Below are 20,141 nucleotides of genomic sequence, written 5' to 3' on the forward strand. Positions count from 1 at the left end.
CCCACTCCAATCATAGTTAATCTAGCTTATGTTCCATCCCCCACCAACTCCTACTCTGAACTGATCATCTAATGTAAGCTATTATTTTGGTGAACAGTAATGTAAAAGTGTGTCACCCCATCTTAGAGATAGTGCCTTAACCTGAGATGGGTTGGTAAATGTTTAACAATCAGCTTTCTGCCCCCCCCACCAAGGAATATTCAACAGAATTTTCAGTTTAATATTCATTATTAAATTTTTTTCCATTATGTTCTTCCGTCTAGAAAATCAACAAAACAATAAATCAAGCCCTTATTTGTGATTTCTGAGGTGTAAATGCTCATACTGAAAATTTAACAATTGGTTCTCCAAACTAGTTTGAGCTGGCTCCAGCATACCACTGGTCCTTCATCCGAAGGAATGATTTCATAGTGAGAACTTCAGGCCCCATGTAGGGGAAGGGGGAAACCTGGGCTTCAAAATCTATCCCGTCCTAAATATTAGGTCACATTTATATGGATTTCTTTTCTCTTTTTTTTTTTTTAAAAGCACTTGCTTCACAATTAACCTTTGAGGGAGTTCGGGCAGGTATTTATTATCTCCACTTTATAGATGGGCAGCTAGATGGCGCTGGACCTGGAGTTAGGAAGACTGCAGTTCAAATTTGGCCTCAGACGCCTGTGTGATCCTGGGCAAGACACTTAACCTCTGCATCTGTTTCCTTCATCTATAAAATGGGGGTAATAATAGTACCTACCCCCCCACCCCAACTTATTGTTAGGATCCAGTGTGAAAATATTTACTTTGCAAACCTTAAAGTGTTATATAAATACTTATCATCATAAGGAAACTGAGGCTTAGAAAAGTTAAAAGACTTGCACATGGACTCAGAGTTGGTAAATGCCACAGCTGGAATATTATCCTGTGATTCTAAGTCCTTCCCACTATCTACTGCCCCTCCATGGCTTTTTTATTCCTTTATCCTCCTGAAATAGACCATTCAATTGCCTTCCCTTCCAGAGAACCTAGAAGCTTGGCAGCTCGGTCCCTGGACCACCACCCCTCCAGCTGAGCACAATGAGGACAGTCAGTTCTCTCTCCACAGCCTTCATTTTTAAAATGCAGCCACCCACAGTCTAGCTGGAGCTAGCCCCAACCCAGCAAAGAGTGTCTGTGTGCCGTGTTGTTCGGAAGCAGGCATAGGGAGACAGTGGCATGTTGTTCTCAGTTAACAATAAGCTGGGTTCATTGCTCAGTGTTTGGTTGGGACTGTGGGATTGGATAGTCCAGGTTCTTATCAGAGCTTGGCCACTAACTCATTACATGACCTTGGGGAGATAGAAAGCTACTTGGCCTTTGCTCAGAACTCCATCATTCCTTCTCTATAAATTGGTGGAGAGGCAGGGGACAGAGAGAATGACATAGTTAGAATCTGCCTCGAAGAGGTAACATAGTGTAAAGAAAACAATGTTATAATTAGAGTCAATAGAGTCCTGGTTTTTGAATTCCAGTTCTTCTCACTTATTACCTTTGTGACCATGAGCCAATCACCTAATCTCTGGGAGCCTCAGTTTCCTTCTCTGTAAAAGAAGAACAATACCTTTAAATGCTTTACTTTACAGGATTGTTGTGAAGAGCAAATGAGATTTTATGTGCAAAGTGCTTTATAAATTTGAAAGAACATGAGTTGTGATAGTCACAGATTTCTAGCACTGAAATTCTGTGATTCTCTCATCAATCATTGGTTAAGGATGCTGAGCTCTTAGGGAACACAGTGTGCAGGAAGTTCATAACAACATTCTAAAAGTCTGAGCAACAGGACTGAGTTAGACATAAAATGGTATTATAACAACCTCCCTCTGGTCCTTCAATCAAGGCAAGTCAATTTTTCACAGAATTACAGAATCTCTGAGTAGAAAAGGACATCACAGGCTATTTGGTCCAACCTAAACTGGACCAAGAATTCTTTCTCAACATGTTGTGAGGCAGTTCATTACAATGGAAAGAGCATTTCAAATGAAGTCATAAAGACCTGATGAGTCTAAATCTTGGTCTTTTCACATATTTAACCTCTTTGATCTTAGACTAATTACTTTACCTGCCTACTAGGCTTCAGTTTCCTCCTCATTAAGAGGCAGTAAGGGGGCCGCTAGGTGGCTCAGTGGATAGAGCACTGGCCCTGGAGTCAGGAGAACCTGAGTTCAAATGTGGCCTCAGACACTTAACACTTACTTGCTGTGTGACCCTGGGCAAGTCATTTAACCCCAATTGCCTCACCAAAAAAAAAAAAAAAAAAAAAAAGAGAGGCAGTAAGAGCAGATGACCTCTAATATCCCTTCCAACTCTAAATCTATTATCCCATGTCCCCCAACAAGTGATCACCCATTCTTTTGCTTGCAAAACTCCAATAAGGAGAATATTCCCCAAGGTACTTCAATCATTTTAATTTTTAGAAAGTGTTTTCCTTCCTTGGAGCCTAAATCTGATGCTTTTCTGCATTTTCAAACATTGGGGCCAAGTAGAACAATTCCTCTTCCACATGACAGCCCTGCAAATATTTAAAGACAACTATCATATTTACCCAACATTCCCCCCCTCAAAAACAAACAAGCAAAAACAAAAAAAAATTTCAATTATCACAAACTTGGAATGTGCAAGGCAATGTGTTCATGATTAGGGACACAGATTTAGAACAGCGTAGTCCCTGCTCCCAAGGAATGTATAATATAAAATGGGAAGATATGAATAATGGATTCTCTGATAAATATGACACAAAATAGAGTATGATGCAAGACCTCATGGCCAATCTTCTGGACCACCACTCCTCCTATTAGGCCCAATGAGAATGTTTGTATCAGGTTTTTCATCCCAGCCCTTATTTAAAATATACATAGACACATATAAACATGAATGCATGCATATATCTTGGAGCCACTGTGTGCAACGATTTCTTGAGCATCTACTGTGGGAACTATACTGAGAATTATAGAAGATACAAAAGCACCCTCCCTTCTACAATTTATTGTCTGCTTGGAGATACTCTTGAAATAATAAGATAATTAGGGGCTAAACTGTGTGGTGCTAAACCGTCAGGACAGTTATTAACCTCCTTGAAAAGAGCATTATATCAAATTCCAAGCTATAATCACATTGTGGTTAGTCTGTATAGCCCTATCTACTCTATAGCAAGCGTTCTTAACCTTTTTTATGTCTTGCACCCCTTTGTCTGGTGAAGCCTGTGGACCCCTTCTCAAATTAAGGTTTTAAATGCAATAAATAAAATACATAGAATAAAAGGAAATCAGTTTGACTAATATATAATTATCAAATCTTTTTTAAAAAGTTAATAGATTCCAAGTTTTAAAAAAACCTGCTCCATATAGATATCCACTGTTCTAGTGGAAAGAGCACACAGCAGGGAGGCAAGAGAATTGAATTCTAGTTCCAGCTTTGCCACTATGTGACTTTAAAATATGTGACCTCTCCTGTGCCTCAAATTTCTCATCTATAAAATGGGCACAATGATATCTGCCATGACTACCTTAGGGGTTTTCCCTAATGCTCAACTAGAATAATGTAAAAATGCTTTGAAAACAAAAAATTATATGCCAATATGAGGGATTAATACTGAGATCACTGCTATATCACCAAAAAAAACTGTGGGAAATTTAATCTGGTGATATTAGAGATGGCTGGGCCACAGGACAATCTCTGGTATCCTGATAAAACAGTAACCAAGCCAGGAGATGGGTGTTCTTCCTTTCCTAATGGAATTTTCTACGCTATCTTAACAGGAAACCCCAGAATTGAGGGGTCTCTCATTTTTTCCCAAACCAAGAAAATAACAATAGACTCAGGTAACAGATTACTTCTGATCCCATACCCTAACATAAAATAATCTAATCTCTGGAAAGAGGATAGGGCAAAAGAATAAAGATACTTACTTCATAGAACAGAAAGGATGCTAGAACATAGAAATGTCAGAGCTAGAAGAACCCTTAGGCTATATTTAATGTTAGAAGTAGAAGGTGGGGGGAGGCAGCTAGGTGGTGCAGTGGATAAAGCACCCACCCTGGATTCAGGAAGACCTGAGTTCAAATCTGGCTTCATACACTTGACACTCACTTAGCTGTGTGACCCTGGGCAAGTCACTTAACTTTCATTGCCCCACCAAAGAAAAAAAGAAAAAAGAAGTAAAAGGGACTTTATGACATAGAATATCAGACCTGAAAGTGACATCAGAGCATAGACTATCAGAGCTAGAAGAGACCTCAGAACATAGAATATTAGAGCTGGAAGGGACCTGAAAATAGAGAATATTAGAGCTAGAAAGAACCTTACACTATAGAATGTTAAAGCTTCAAGGGGTCTTAGAACATGAAGCAAAGAATGCCAAAGCCGAAAGGGCCCTTATGACATTAAAATGTTACAACTGAGAAGGACTTTAGGGATCATGTATGTAGTCCAACTCCTTCATTTTCTAAGGAATAAAACCTTGAAGCTTAGGAAGGGAAAATGACCTGAGGATTGTCACACAGCTAGTAAGTAGTGGAGCCAGGGCTCAGTCAAATTTTCTCACTAATGGCCCATCCTGGCAGACTAGGAGAAAACTTTCCATTTGCCAAGAATATTCCCCCTTTGGCACGACAAGTGTCTCATCAAGCAGCAGTTGTTTTCTTTGAGGAAAGTCAAGTTAGGAAAGCAAATAGAACTGCTCAGGTCCCAGCAAGAAAGAATGAGAAGCTGGCCTTGGAGCCCAGGAAAACAGCTGGAATGCCACGTTGTTCTTGAAATGTCATCCTTGGATAATGATCCAGGAGAGAGGTCCCTGTGCAGAACAACATGCTTCCTTTTGGGAAGCTGTGGTTGCTCATCCCCTCAAAGGTGTGATTTTACCCCTGCTATAATACAAGCAGGCCTGGGCAATTCAGTTGTATTTGCATTCTCTCTCCTCTTGTTCAGGCTCCTGACCCCCGAACTCCACCCCCCAATTTTGCAAGTAAACATAAACCCTCATTAAACTCTTCTCTGTTGTTTCTTAATGATGTCAGCTGCAGGCATCTATACTTAATAACATGGTGTGTGCCTGATGTTCATGTCCTGACTCTGAAGTCTAGGTCATGATGTTTTGAATGGATAAGTGTCTGGAGATATCAGGGATCTGGAAGTCTGTTGAAATGACAGATGCTGATATTTTCACTTAGGTGATTCTTGAATTCATCCTGTCAGACGCCTTAAAGGGCAATGCAAGAACCACAGGGGATTGGGAGAATTGTGAATGTACTGAAGACTCCATTTATCTGGTCATTGAGCAGAAATTACACATGTCTTGACAGACCTAAGCAAAGTTTTACAGTAGGAAAAATTCATCTTGGATTTGAATCCCAAGTACATCATTTACTTGCTGTGTGACCCTGGGCACAAACTCTCTGAGTTTCATCTCTAAAATGGAGATAATATTTACATTACCCATTTCACAGGGCTATTGTAGGATCAATTGGCATCATGTATATTTAGTGACCACTCTGGGTTATTTCTCCAACTCAGCATTCATAGGTTTGATCCTACAGAGGTAAATACTCTTACAGTTTCTAGGGTACTTTGTGGTACTCATATATAGCTCACAAGCCCCAACCACTGAACCTACCTTTAATAGCCAGCCAGTCATTAGACACAATTAGTTCAAAGAAAAAGATATTTACTAAGATGTCAGAGTACAAACAGTAGCTATAAAATATTCTCCCTCCCCCTGAGAACCTACTCTCCCACAAATATGGGGCTGATAGGAAGAGTGGTAACAAATAATGCATTGATAGTGAGGCCTACACTTATGGAAACCATGTGGCTATAGCAGCTCATAATTCTTGTACTGGGAAGTGTAAATGGGAAGGGAATAAGCTATTAAGTGTCTACAATCTACCAGGCACCGTGCTAAGCACTTTACAAATATTAACTTATTTGATCTTCACAACAACCCTGAAAATAGGTACTATGATTATCATCCCCATTTTTACATTTGAGGATACTGAGGCAGTCAGAAGTTAAGTGTCTTACCCAGGACCACATCGCTAGTAAATGTTTGAAGTCACATTTGATCTCAGATAATTCTGACCTTGCTGCCTCAATAGCTAGCATTTATATAGTACTTTAAGATTTGCAAAGCACTTTACAAATATTTCATTTTTCCTCACAACAACCTCAAAAGGTAGGTACTATTATCTCTTTTATTATATATGACGACACCGAGGCAAACATAGGTTAAGTGACTTTCCCGGGATCACATAGTTAGTGTCTGAGGCAGGAATTGAATTCAGGTCTTGACTCCAGGTCTAGCCCTCTATACACTGCACCACTTAAATTCCTCCAATGTTCTTTCCTTTCTCATGGTATCCCCACAATGATCCTTCCAGACATATCTATATTGCATGGGTTGCTCAGCTGGATTCCCAAGGTCAGCTTCTGTCCTAAGCGCAAATATCATATGCCAGACTAGTTGTGTCATGAAGCCATAGTTGACTCTCTTCTCTACTGCCAGAGGTCATATTTCTTAAAGCTGATTCTTGGCCTCAGATTTTTATTTCTCTGCTCCCTACATGATGCTGTGGCTCCCAGTGGATGACAAGCATTGCAACAAGATGGTGTTGCCAAAAGGGTGGGGTGGCAGAGAGGAGGAGAAAAAATTTTCTTTGTGGGTCACAGTCCACAAAGCTGCTGCTTTCCTCCAATGTTTCAGAGCTGGCAAGCTTAGTTTTTTTGAAAATCCACCAGGGAAGTGACTGTTCTTCTACCAGACAATGGTAAACTCCCCTTCCAATTCAATCAGGGAAACTTTTTCATACTTTGTAAAGGACTGATATTCATCATAATAATTTTATTGTTGTTTCCATTCTTCAGCATGCCTGTTTCTAGGTATGCTTCCCCCACCCCCTCCAATTTTTTTTTCTTAGTAAATTCCTTATGAGGTATTCAGTGCTTGGAGACCCTGATGGTTGCATTTCACCTGAACTTTGTCTTGAACTACAGATCTTTCCCATCTCTTGATTTGGATTATTGTGCACTGCATTCCCTGTGATCTGCACTATCTTGTGGGTGGCAACTAGCTAATCTGCCAATCCCACAAACAGATGCTAATGTACAAATGGTTAAACACAGGTAATGTTCGCTTTAATTGGGACCTTCTGGAAACAATGCCTTACTCCTCAAAAGAATAATCTTTAAATCTTAGTTTGGCCTGGTCTCAAGGAGAGAGTAAGAATGGGCAATATTTTTCATGGGAAAGAAGGCTACTTGCTTCACCTAGGTAGTTATACTAAAAAATACATTGTTCCTCTTGGGCCTTCATTTTAATAAAGTCCATTCTCTGTCAATGTTTTGGGTTTGGCTTATAAAAACATACCCACTTTGCAGGGGGAGAAGCTGAGGTTACCTCAGAGAAGCTAAATGGCATAATGGAAAGTTTGCTGGATTGGGAGTAAGGAAGCTTGAATCTGGGTTCTGACATTCATCAGTATGTAACCACAGCGTGAATCTCAGTTTCCTCATCTGTAAAATGGAGATGCTGATAATTTATCTATTATCTACCAGATAAATTAAGTTCTTTTTAAACCTTAAATGTGAATTATTATTACTCTGACTGAACCAATAGGAGATGCTTTGGTGACTCTCTTTCATCCTTTTATGCCATATGTTGTTCTCTATTGTTTCTCCGGGGACAGGGCACAACACCAAGTTCATAAATTCAGAAAGCCAGCTAAGCATCTATCTCCTGCAGTCATTTAATTGATGTGGGGGTGTTCAGATGTCTTGTGTGAACCTCAAGTGACTGGCTTGTTTTTGCAAAGTTCATGAGATTTAGAGTCAGTTAACATTAGAAAGCCACAGGACATTTAGAGGGAAATGCCTTAACTTGCCCAGGGTATAATCAATTAGGTTTGCTAAAGGACAAGAAACAAGCCTGTGTCGTAGACTGACAGACAGGAGTCCTGGACTCTAGTTTCAGTTCTGCCATTAACCCACTGTATTTCTGTGGGCAAGTCACTTTTCTCTTCTGTGTCTCAGTTGCCTCATCTGCAAAATTAGAATTTGCACTAGTGCTTTCCTTCCATTCCATGAATCTAAGCTTTTTATGTTATTGAGGGTTGGGGGAAGGGGTGAGGAGTGAAGAGTTTCTTTGTCTACATGGTTTAATTTTAAAGATGGGTTTGCTTAAAATCAATAGTAGGGGCAGCTAGGTGGTGCAGTGGATAGAGCATCGACCCTGGATTCAGGAGGACCTGATTCAAATCTGGCCTCAGACACTTGACACTTACTAGCTGTGTGACCCTGGGCAAGTCACTTAACCCTCATTGCCCTGCAAAAAAGAAGAAGAAGAAGAAGAAAGAAAGGAAAAAAAAATCAACAGTAGCCAGAGGGGAATGTATGCTATGGTTTTAACAGAAGTCTGCCAATGGCAGATCCTATAGGGAAATTGAGGTTGGAGGAAATAATGAGGTGGAAAACGAGGGATGATTCCTGACATTTGTTGGTTACCCAAAGTCAAGAGAATTATTGAGGGAAAGGCTGAAATAAAAGACTTTTATCACACTTTCCAAAGGCATAAGAAGGCATCCTGAGGGGGAAATGCTATTGCTAGTGACACCCAAATGCCAGGGGCAAGAAACTGAGCTTTGAGCTCCCTAAAGCCAGGCCAGACACATTGATGATTCTGTCATCAGCAGGAAAACAACCCCTCCCTAACCCTTCTAATAGGTCCATAGGATTTAGTACCAGAAGAGATACTTTTCTAGACCAGTGCCTAAGGAAACTGAGGCCCTGAAAGGAGAAGTGACCATCAGACCAGAAGCCGTATATGACCTTGGACATGATCAAATCAGAGATCTAGAGTTAATAGAGTCCTAAGTAGCAGGTGGAGCAGTATAACCTCCTCCTTTTATAGATTAGAAAATTGAGGAAGTTCAGCCAAACTCACACAGGTAGAAAGCATCAGAAGTGGGCTTAGCCAGTCTATAAGCACTTAATAAGTACTCTGTCCCAGGAACTGTGCTAGGGGCTGGTGATGCCAAGAGTGTGCTCTGAAGGAACTAGGATTTTATCAGGGATGACAACCATCTACTTATGTATGTATGAGGGGTATTACAGAGAAATACCTAGAGAGTCATGATTTAGGGAGAGTCAGAAGTGCAGCCTGGAGAATGAGAGCAAGGAGTCAAGGATGATGAATTATTTAACCCCTCTGATGCTCAATATCATCTTCTTTAAAATGAGAAGTTGGGGCTACATGATTTCAAAAGTGTCTTCCAGCTCTAAATCTTATGGTCCTATAGAGGCAGGGGCTATGATCTAGGAGTCCTTGGTTTGCCACCAACAGGTGTAACATTAGACAAATCAGATCTCTAATCTGTGCCTCAGTTTCCTCACATGTAAAATGAGGGAATTTCCTTTCATGGGTGCCATTCATGGGGTGAGATTAGATACATTCTTGGAAAGGCAGCTCTGTGGTGGCATTTCAACTCCACTGCCCTCAGACTGTGTCTTCTGCCTTTAGCTAGGAATGCTGAGATACCTGTAGCAAAGAATACTACTTAGAGGGAGAGAGGGGGAAAGGATAAGACTGAGGAGAAAGAAAATATGGCTAGCAGACTTTTATGCGAAAGCATGAGGATCAAAATCTATTGCTCTTCAAAATGATTCAGCCTTTTCATATTGTTCTCCAGGGACCAAAACGGATGTCTGATGCCGAAGTACAAACAGATCCCGTGTCTATCGGGCCAGTTGGGAAATCTAAGTAACAAATACCCACAGAGGTATTGAAGAATCCCGCTCACAAAACGTTCTCCCACAGTCAAGCTGACTTTTCCCTATCCCACATCCCCCTCCCTCCTTTCCACCACTGCTGTCATCAAGTGAGACCCCTGCTTAAGGATAAAAGTAACAGCTAATGTACATTGAGGTGTATTATTTACATATCTGGTCCATTGAATGCCAATCAATAACTGTAAAGGTCATCATGAAGCCAAGTGTATGTAGTATTGTAACTAAAGAGAGGCCAGTAATGTGGAGGGGTGGGAAGAGGGGCCATTATTCTAGATAAGGTATAAAGTTTAAAAAATGGCAGCCATTGCAAAAATGCATTTGCATAATAATTAATGTACACTGAGAGAATTAAGCTTTTATAGTCAACAAATGCTTGACCTCAAAACTTGAAAGGAACTATAAAATCAAGATTTGTTTCAATATGCATTTCACAGAGGAAACTAAACAGCAGTAATCTATTGAAGGTGGAGGTATTACCAGTTTTCAGGAAGCTTCTTGGATCTAAAGAAGGAATGATTGCAAGGTATTTGTCAAATAGGTCCTTGAAAGTTAAATGAAAATAATGAGATAGTAAAGGCTGAATGGAGAGGGCCTAAAATGATTTGGAAAAACAAGAGTATTTTTGTTTTGTTTTATTTTGTTTCTTTTCTTCTTTTCTTTTTTTGGCACGGTTTGGGGACATAAGTTCACAGAGAAATTGGGGGAAAAAAAAAAGATTCAAAGTTATCATACAACACCAGGGGGAGCCAGGGTCTCCATTCTCAAACACTGTGCTACTAACACCAATTCTGTATCTGCAGTCTTACATTATTAATGTTTTTCAGATGCCTGAGAAGCCTTCATCTGTTTTGTCTGACACTTGTCCAAAGTCTTGTCTGTAATTTCCTAATGAAAAATCTGCATATTATCGAGATTCCGACTCTTTTACCAAACTCTTTCCCCTAACCCAGCTTAATAAAGTTTACTGAAGATTCAAATACCTATGGTTATTTTTAACACCTGTACGAACAGCAAATAGCATCATGAGTCTAATATGTTAGAATTCAAGGTAGTATATGATGATTTACTTATTTGTATATACTATAGCTTTCTCTTCTGATTTAATTTTTTCAATACTTTTTTCCTCCCAAAATATCTTTAATTTTGAACTAAAACAGATTTCCTCTATTCACTTGTCTAAAATGTCTTTTTGTCTCCCAGAGATTCCCCACAGCCCCTGCATCCCCTACTTCCCCCTTCGTCCCTTCCCTTCACCCTCCTCCTCTCCAAAACCATTGCGATGAAATAAACATGGGTTATCCTCTCTTAACCCAGACACAGAGCATAGGAAAGTGTCTGCCTGGAAGGCAGATGGAATCTATAAAGTTGGCAAAATGACATTTGAAAACTGTGCTCAGAATAGTCGATAAGGACGTGGGCTCTTGTTCCAGTAGGCTGTGCAGGTAGAAGGGATTGACTAGGGTTGGCCAACTCCCAGGCTTTCAGCTGGTGGTGTAAATACACTGGCTCCAATCCGGGCTAAAAAAAGGAGATTGGATCCTTTTGTTTGCTGATGGGGCTCGGGGTTTCTAATCTTTTCACCATCCCCAGAGCTAGTTTGCCCCAATCTGACTCTTCTCCATCCCATCGGAATGTTTGTCCTGGCACAAACCAGGCAAGGAGCTATTTAGGAAGAGGGAAGAAAGGAGTGGAGGAAGGGAAGGGGGGAAATTTTGCCTACATAAGTCTATTGAAAGATTCAAAGATAGTGGCCACTGACTCCCGAGTTAGCTCCAAACACCAGGGGCTTTGCTTAGTCAGGCTTTGTTTAGCTGGAGTGGGGAATACAAATTGAGAGTAGTAATAGTGTAATTTGCAGGTCTCACCTCACTAGCCAAAAGGGTTTGTTGCTTGGATCAGAAAAGTCCCCTGGCAAAAAGGATAAGAAACAGACAGTGATTGCTGGTGACCTTCTGCCATAGAGCCACTAATGTGTATGAAATAATGGTTAGTGTTGGCAGAGCCCTGACACACACACACAGATAATCTCCTTCCCTGTTTTTAGATTTGATTGCTGTGTAATCAGAGAGAAAAGTACCACAGCCACAGCCTGAGCCCCCAGAGCCACAGCCACTCAGAGAAGGAATTTTACCTTGAAATGGACCTTTAGCTCCTCCTTCCCTTGGGGAGGATGGCAAAGTAACTTTGTTGTATGCCGGTAGGTTTTGTTGTTGTTGTTGTTGTTGTTGTTTCTGGGCAAGCAAAAGTCAGGTTTATTTCTTAGATGGCTTGTTTTTATTTTCCCTTTAATAGGCATAGCTGGGGCCAAAGGAAAAAGTTGTTTTTTGGTTTTATTTATGTTGAAATCTTAAATTCAACTTCATTAGTACAAGGCAGGGACACCCATTAGAAGTTACCATCTACTGAAAGTTGACAACGCAGGTCTTGGAAATAAATGGAAGAATTGGATTCAAAACTGGCAATGTGAGGTTGGGAGAATACTTTTAAAAGCTGGTTTCAGATCATAGGACACATTCACCAGAACAATGGAGTTTCCCCCAAAATGTGCAGCTCTGAAAGATTCCCATGGATCAGAATAAGGAGAACAAAGTTTTAAAATGGAAAAGAGCCTAGCTAGAGAGGCAAAGATACAAAAAGAGAAACAAGAGAAGAACAGATTGACAAAGAGATAAAAGACAGAGAAGAATCAAGGAGGTGTACAAAGAGACAGAGAGACACAAAGAGAGATAAGAGACAGAGAGAAGGAAACAGAGAGGCATCTAGAGATAAATATAAATAAACAGAGAAAAACAGACTGAGTCAGAGTTACAGAGTGGATGAAACAAAGAGACAGAGAGAGGGAGGGAGGGAGGGAGGGAGGAAGGGAGGGGGAGAGAGAGAGAGAGAGAGAGAGAGAGAGAGAGAGAGAGAGAGAGAGAGAGAGAGAGAGAGAGTTGACAGAGAACACCCAGAATGAGTAAGAAAACAAAGAAAAGAACAGAGGCATGAAGGGAGAGGGGGAGGACAAGGTATCATTTTTACATTGAAGGAAGAATTGTAGCTTCTCCAGTGTCAGCAAGAAGTAGCCTTTCCAGGGACCGAACTGAAATGGCCACCATGACCTAAAAATTGCTCTTTCCAACTGACAGTGATTTATTGACTGTTCTCTATAAAAGAACTCATTCACCAGTTAAGTTGTTTTGAGCCCTGCTGCCATGTGTTCTCCTCATTACAGGCTTAGCATCTTTAAGGGGGAATCTAGACATTAAAATAAATTTTAAAAAAAAGAGGTGACTTTCTTATTGAGATCTGTGGTGAATACTAGGTTTTGTTCTATTTGGTTTTGTTTCCCCTCTTCCTTATACTTTAAACAAATGATCCCCGATATGAAAACACACATTAACTGAATTATTCTCCTTCACAAACTGTCCAGATGCACCAGGGTCTCATTAAACTACCAGAGACCAGTATCTGATCTCTTCCCGACTCTGACTGGGGGTTAAGGTGACTCGCCACATATTTATATAACCTGGAAATGACAATGTAATTTCCTGTGTCAAATAGTCCCAAAATGATTCTCTACATAAAAAAGAAATCAGCTACCAAGACTAGGGGCGGGGGAGAAGTGATTTGAATTTTATTAACTCACACTATTGGGACTAGAAAGGTGGTTTGCAGCAACAATTATAGGCGGTTTGATTTGAATGATTCAAGAACATTTTCGGTCGCCCCCTTCCCCTCATTACCGCTCCCACCCTACCCCCAATCCCAACAAAGAGCCAACTGGGGTTTCTGAGTGATTGGAATTTTTCTCCCTCAATCATCTAAATAAAAAGCCACTAAAAACTAGTGATTCCATTAGGAATAAAAAACAAAAACAATGCAGGCTGCTTGTCTTTGTAATTCAGATTATCAACTAGAGCCTACACAAGAGTTTGGTATCCACCCTTTGCATAAATTGGTCAACACTGACTTCCCTCAAGGGGTTAACCCTTTCCGCCCTTTCTGGTTTTTTTCAATGCAGACCCACTCGTTCCCAAACTTGGGCCCTTTAAGACTCCTTATCAAAAGTTGCCATCGGTACTGTTAAAAGGAAATAGGAAACTGTATGACCTTGGATGTACTTAATTGTATCCTTTATCTCTTTTAATTAAGACTTTAATTAGGGCTTTCCTGTAATTGGAGAGGTTGAAAAAGAAAAAAAAAGTCCTTCTACAAAATGGACTCAAGTCCTCCATTTGCAAAATGTAACGTTCTCAATTCCTCCCAGAAGTTTCTTGTCTTTGAAGAATTCAACAGCCAACCACACGAGGGAGCCCCAACATCTGGGGCTGTACATACCATGGGCAGGGAATGTCTGCCCTTGCTTTACCTGAAGGCAAGACAGGACTGGCCTGGAAAAGGTTAACATAGGTGTGTTTATTGAGTTACAGACAATATTGAAAGGAATATGATTGAATGTGGGAGACACAAAGAAAGTAGACATCCCAGTTAGTTCTTTTCTTTCAGCAAGCCCCTTGTCCCCAACATTCACTCTTCAAGTTCTTTTCTCCACTTAGTAGGAGAGTTTCCTACAAACAATACATGATCCATCCTTGAGAAGTATGGTTATGCTGTCACGACAAATATAGGATTATAGATCTATCACTGGAAGTAGCTTTAGGGACTATCTCACCCAATATTTACAAATAAGGCAACTGAGGCCCAGAGGGCTAAAGAGATTTGCCCCAAATCCCACACATAGGAAGGACAGTGTGGGAGATTCTGATCCAGGTCCTGTAAATCTAGTCCTTAGAGATGACACTACTAATGATATTAGCATTTATTTATGAGCATGAAAGACCAGTATCCCCTGAATACCTCTACATGGCACACAGCAAGAGTTAGATTCTATAGAGGATGGACTTTTATTCTTTTGGGGGTCATGGATCCATCTGGCTATCTAGTAAAGCCTATGTATCCATTCTCAGAATAATGCTATTAAACATGCAAAAAGGACAGCTGCTGGTGCACCCGATTAAACACTGGGCCTGAAGTCAGGAAGACCTAAGTTCCAAAGAAGCCTCAGACACTAGCCCCAGGATCCTGGGCAAGTCACTTAGCCCTGTTTGCCTCAGTTTCTTCATCTTTATAATGAGCTAGAGAAGGAAAAAGCAAAACATTCCAGTATCTCTGCCAGAAAAAAACCCAAATAGGGTCATGAAGAATTAGACATGATTGGAAAATGACTGAACAACAATGTAATTCTCCAAAAAAAAATTTTTAAACGATAAGGTTACAGACTCCAGATTAAGAACTCCTGCTTAGAAAGTGTCACTTGATGTTACAAAATTACAGATTCTCATTAAGAAAGACCCTTTAGGTCACTCTGTTCAATCCCCTTAATTTGCAAATGGAAAAACAAACTCAGAGAGATGAAATGATTTGCCTAAGGACACACAAGTGATAGAGCTAAGACTCTGAACCCAAGTCTTATGACTGTGAATGCACCAGTCTTTTCAATTTGTCCTTGCTCACCAAAAATACAACAACAAAAACTTAAATCAGGGAGATAACGTGCAGACAAGTAAAAATAATACTTTAATGCAAGGCAATGTCTGATTGTAGTGTGGTAAGAAGCTTAGGGGAGAGTAACACCATCAATTCACATACCATTTTAGGGTTTGCAAAGTGCTTTTCTTGCAAGGATGGTAGGACAAGTATTGTTCTCTTGATTCTACAGATAAAATGTGGGTTGGGGTGGCCAAGAAAGCCTCTGAATACCTCCTTGGATGGATAGGTTTCAGATAGATGGAAGGACAAGCCTCTTTTATGGTGTAGCTAGGAGGGAAACACTTCCTCCATATTGAATTGCTCTATCAATATGAGCACCTATTATTTCAGGAAGGGAAACAAATGAAAGAAAGAAAAGGGATGATCAGATCACATGTCTCAAGACCAGAGTAGTATACCAGAAGGAAGAGAGCATAGCATTTGAACTCAGGAGCCTTGGTTTTGAATGTTAGCTCTAGTGGAGCAGAGGTGAATTCCTTCAGCCCACTCCCCACCCCCAGTTTGGGATATTTTCAGGGGGTGGGGGAGAACCTAGCTTAGGACAGCACTCAAGCTCCCCCCTTGCATTCCTAGACAACTATCCAGATCAGAGTGGGAGTGGAAGTCATACCCCTTCTACTTTTAACATTTATGGGCTGTGTGACCCTGGGCAAGTCAATTGACATCCATCAGCTATAGTTTCTCTTCTCTAAAATGGGTATAAAACCAGTTACCCCACCTATATTCCACACTGGAGCCTAGTAAGAAAACTGCAAATATCAAAGTGGCATGCCAATGTAAATCACCATTATTATTCTTATTTCTCATTGTTAATTGTGTCAGGGGGATCACATAGGGAAGTGATGGAAAATGAGGTAGGAAAGAGAAGTAAAGGTCACATGATAGAGGACCTTGAATGCTAGGATAAGGAGTTTAAGTTTATCCTCTTACAGGCTCTGAAAAATTGCTGAAGGTTTAGCTACATGTCAAAAGTGTTTTTCTGGGGACTAGCAGTGTTTGCCAGGCCACCTACTAAATTTGTCCTTTGACTGGTGGCTGTAGCTTTTGTGAGATCAATTGCTGCCTCTGACAGCCTCATTCCCTCTCTTGTCTCCTCTTGCATGCCAATTCTTGCATGCATTCATTCAGCAAACACTGAGCCAACCTTGCAAAGAGGGCCAGGGACACAAGTAGAATTGGGACAATGCCTGGGGGGAGGCCAAAAAGGAACAGTTGTGTTAAATTGTTCCAGTTGCTCCCTTAAGCTGTGTCTGAGTCACAGAATCCCACAAGATCAGGGTTAGAAAACTCTTCAGAGATGTCTAGTCCAACTCCCATCCAAAGAATCTTCTTATACATACTAGGTATTCAATAAATGTTGACTGAATGAGCATTTCCCTGTAGGGCAGGTTGCAGAGACTGGGTTATTCTCTAACCAGGTAGGCAGCTACTTTAATTTCCTATCCAGGCAGTGTTGTAATAAAAATAATAGTTGCTATTATTATTATTATTATATGGCATTTAAGGGTTACAAAACATTTTACCTATATGGCCTAATTTTGCCCTATTTATAACATTTATTATTATTATTATATAGCATTTAAGGTTTACAAAACATTTTACATAGATTGTCTAATTTTGTATTATTTATTATTATTATATGGCATTTAAGGTTTACAAAACATTTTACATAAACTGCCTAATTTTATCACAACAACCCTGGGAGGTAGGTGCTATCATTATCCCCATTTTACAGATAAGGAAACGTGAAGTTGAGAAGTTAAATGACTTGTCCAAGGCCACACAGCTAAGTGTCTGAAGCAAGATCCAAAGTCATGTCTTCTAGATTCCAAATCCATCACCCTATCCACCACAATATTTACAATGTAAAGAATACTGGATTTGAGGTCAGAGGACATGGGTTCAGATTCTACTTCTGTTGCTCACTATGCATGTCACCTTAGGCAAATCAATTCACTTCCCTGAGCCTCAGTTTCTTCATCTATAAAAAGACTGAGTTCGACTAGATGACCTCTAAGATCCCTTAGAGCTCCATCTATGAATATAACTAATCAATAATCATTAGTAAACTCCTAGGCAGAGAATTCTACTAGGCACCAGATTCCCTTGCTTCCTGGAGTTTAGAGTATCTAGGAAGGAGAAAAGTCGTGGTGATAACTCAGAACTAAACTCCTCCTACCCCATGCTAGAGAGTAGAGTCCAACCAATGTGAAGGAAGTTGGTTTATTGTCTGCCCTCTGGGGTCCATATCTAACTATGTTATCAGCAGGGTGAGAGATCGTCTGATACAGTCTTGGTCTGTGCATTTAAGTAGACTGTGGGTCTGAAGTGAAGCTAGGGGTCCTTCTGTTAGAATCCCCGCTTGTCACTCATATCAATGACAATCAGCTAGAACTCGATCAATATCTCCCATTCTTTCCCATGATCTAACCTAACCTGTGCCATGTCTAAGTCCAAGGTTCCATTATCTGCTATTGATACGTGAATAAAGAAAAATAAAAGTTTTCATATTTATTCTCTGAGAAGGCCTCATAGTATAATTTAGTGGCTAGGGCACTAGATTTGGAATCTGGAAGAAGTCCAATCAAATCCCTCCTCAGATATCCTGGACTTCACTTCAACTCTATAGGTCTCAGTTTCTTTATCTCTAAAAAGAGGGAGTTAGGCTCTAATGTCTCCTCCATCTCTCAGTCTCTGATGCTGATTCCCTGCTTGAGGACTCACCTGCCCCCATTTTCCCTGCCCCATCCCCCCCCTTCACTTAAGTGTTCTCTTGCCTTCCCCCAACCCCTTCAGTTCATTTCACAGTATGACTGGCAAAGATTAAGGAATAAGCAGCCTTACTCTTCTGTTGGCTAACTCCACCCCCACCCCCATCTTTGCCTGCCAGTTGTTCACAGTAGCTTAGCAGTTTTAAGAACACAAAAACAGGAAATTATGCACCAGTTCTGACTTCGATTAAAAAAAAACCCCTCATATTCAAATCCTTCACTATAAAGATTGCTTCAGTTTTCAAAACCGAGGGCCTTGAAGAATCAAATCTCTTCCCCAAGGCCCTCTGCTTTTGCTTAATAATTTCCTTTGAAAACTTATAACCTCTTTGACCATTAAGAAAAGAGGTCAGAAAAGGGTGGTTGAGAACATTGGAGCTGAAGCAAAACATGACAGGAAATTCTGGATATAAGCTCATATGCTTTTCTCTTTTAATCCCCTGGTGCCCCAGCAGTGTAGGACTAGAGTTCTGGGAAATTGCTCATTGTCTGAATAATGACCAGTCTAGGACATTCTTTTACCATGGATACTAACAGATCCAAAGGAACATTTTGTTGCCTTTAGTCTTCTAATGACTACCTGTTATGGGGTTAATATATGTTTCAGGGAAGAGTTAGGTGCCTACTAAGTGTGGCTAAGTGCCAAATTCTGGAGTGGGAATAGGGAAGTCACACCTTTCTTTCAACCTCAGTTTTCCTTATCTATAATAACTAGATGATCTCCCAGTTTCCTTCCAGTTCTAAATTTAAGATTTCATGATCATTTCCCAATAATATCAGGAGAGCAAACTACATTTATCAATGCCACCCAAATGGCAGGCCCTATGCTATGCCCTGCATAGAAACAAAGCAATTCTGCCCACAAGTATGTGACATTTTATTGGGAGCAGAGGGGAAATACAATATGTACCCAGATAAGTAAATATACAATATGTAGTTATATCCACATCATGGGGGTTAGAGGCATGACGCCCCTTTGATCAGGAGAATCCATGTAAAATTTTTTGGCCTTCCCTTAGCACCAGAGAAGATCTGAAATAGTATGGTATTAAAAGATAAAATATGTTGATATTATACACTACTCTACATATATTTTATGCATTTCTGAGTTTCTAAACTTTTTCTGTGTTGTCTGTGGTTTCCACAAAACTCCCCAAGATTTGCATTTAATTACTTAAGCTGACTCAAAATATATGACAACCATGACGGGAAAAGTCATGATGTGGAAGAGATAACTGTACAAAGCCATTCAAGGTAGTTTCTTTGTTAGTTTGTTTGTTTGTTTGTTTTGTTTTGCAGGGCAATGGGGGTTAAGTGACTTGCCCAGGGTCACACAGCTAGTAAGTGTTAAGTGTCTGAGGCTGGATTTGAGCTCAGGTCCTCCTGAATCCAGGGCCAGTGCTTTATCCACTGTGCCATTTAGCTGCCCACCCCACCCCCCAAGGTAGTTTTAAGAGGGAGAAAGCATTTCATTCGTTTCAGAAATAGATGTAGAACGCATCTATTTAAAAAAAAAAAAAGAAAGGTATTCTTTTTAAAAAAGGGAAAGAGCTCTAACAACCAGGGGGGTTGGGAAAGGCTTCCTGGAGGAGGTGTTACATTATCTATACTTTGGAGAAGGTGAAGAGCCTAAGAAGCAGAAGTGAGGAGGGCATGCATTCCAGACAGAGAAGTGCATGGGGCTAGAAATGGAATGCCATCTACTGGAAACAGCAGGCCAGTTTGACTAGAAAAGAGAGTTCGTGAAAGAAGACTGGAAAAGTGCAGGGTAGCCTGTGACGGAATTTCAAAAGCAGGATGAGAAGTTGGAGTTTTTAATCCTAGAAGCATAGGAAGCCATTGAAGGTTTTTGAGGAGGGGAATGATAGTCAAACTTGCCTTTTAAGACTATCAATTTGACAGCTGTTTGGGTGATGGAATGGAGATGAGAAATATAAGAAGCAAGAAGATGAGTCAGGACGCTACTGAAGTAGTCCAAGGGAAAGGTGATGAAAGCTTGAACTGAGGTAGAAACTGTGAACAGAGAGATAGAGATGGATGTCAGAG

General features: G+C 40.4%; 1 protein-coding gene across 1 annotated transcript in view; it reads left to right on the top strand.

The window, feature by feature from the left end:
- Positions 1-12,626, top strand: part of BCAS1 (brain enriched myelin associated protein 1) — a 117,135-nt gene extending 104,509 nt beyond the window's left edge. Inside the window, exon 13 of the mRNA XM_043980960.1 lies at positions 9,693-12,626. Within this exon, the coding sequence (XP_043836895.1) occupies positions 9,693-9,767 (75 nt within the window). The 3' untranslated portion in view covers positions 9,768-12,626. The remainder of the gene's footprint in view (positions 1-9,692) is intronic.
- Positions 12,627-20,141: the final 7,515 nt, after the last annotated feature.

The sequence above is a fragment of the Dromiciops gliroides genome, chromosome 2, assembly GCF_019393635.1.
Source record: "Dromiciops gliroides isolate mDroGli1 chromosome 2, mDroGli1.pri, whole genome shotgun sequence".
NCBI lineage: Eukaryota > Metazoa > Chordata > Mammalia > Microbiotheria > Microbiotheriidae > Dromiciops > Dromiciops gliroides.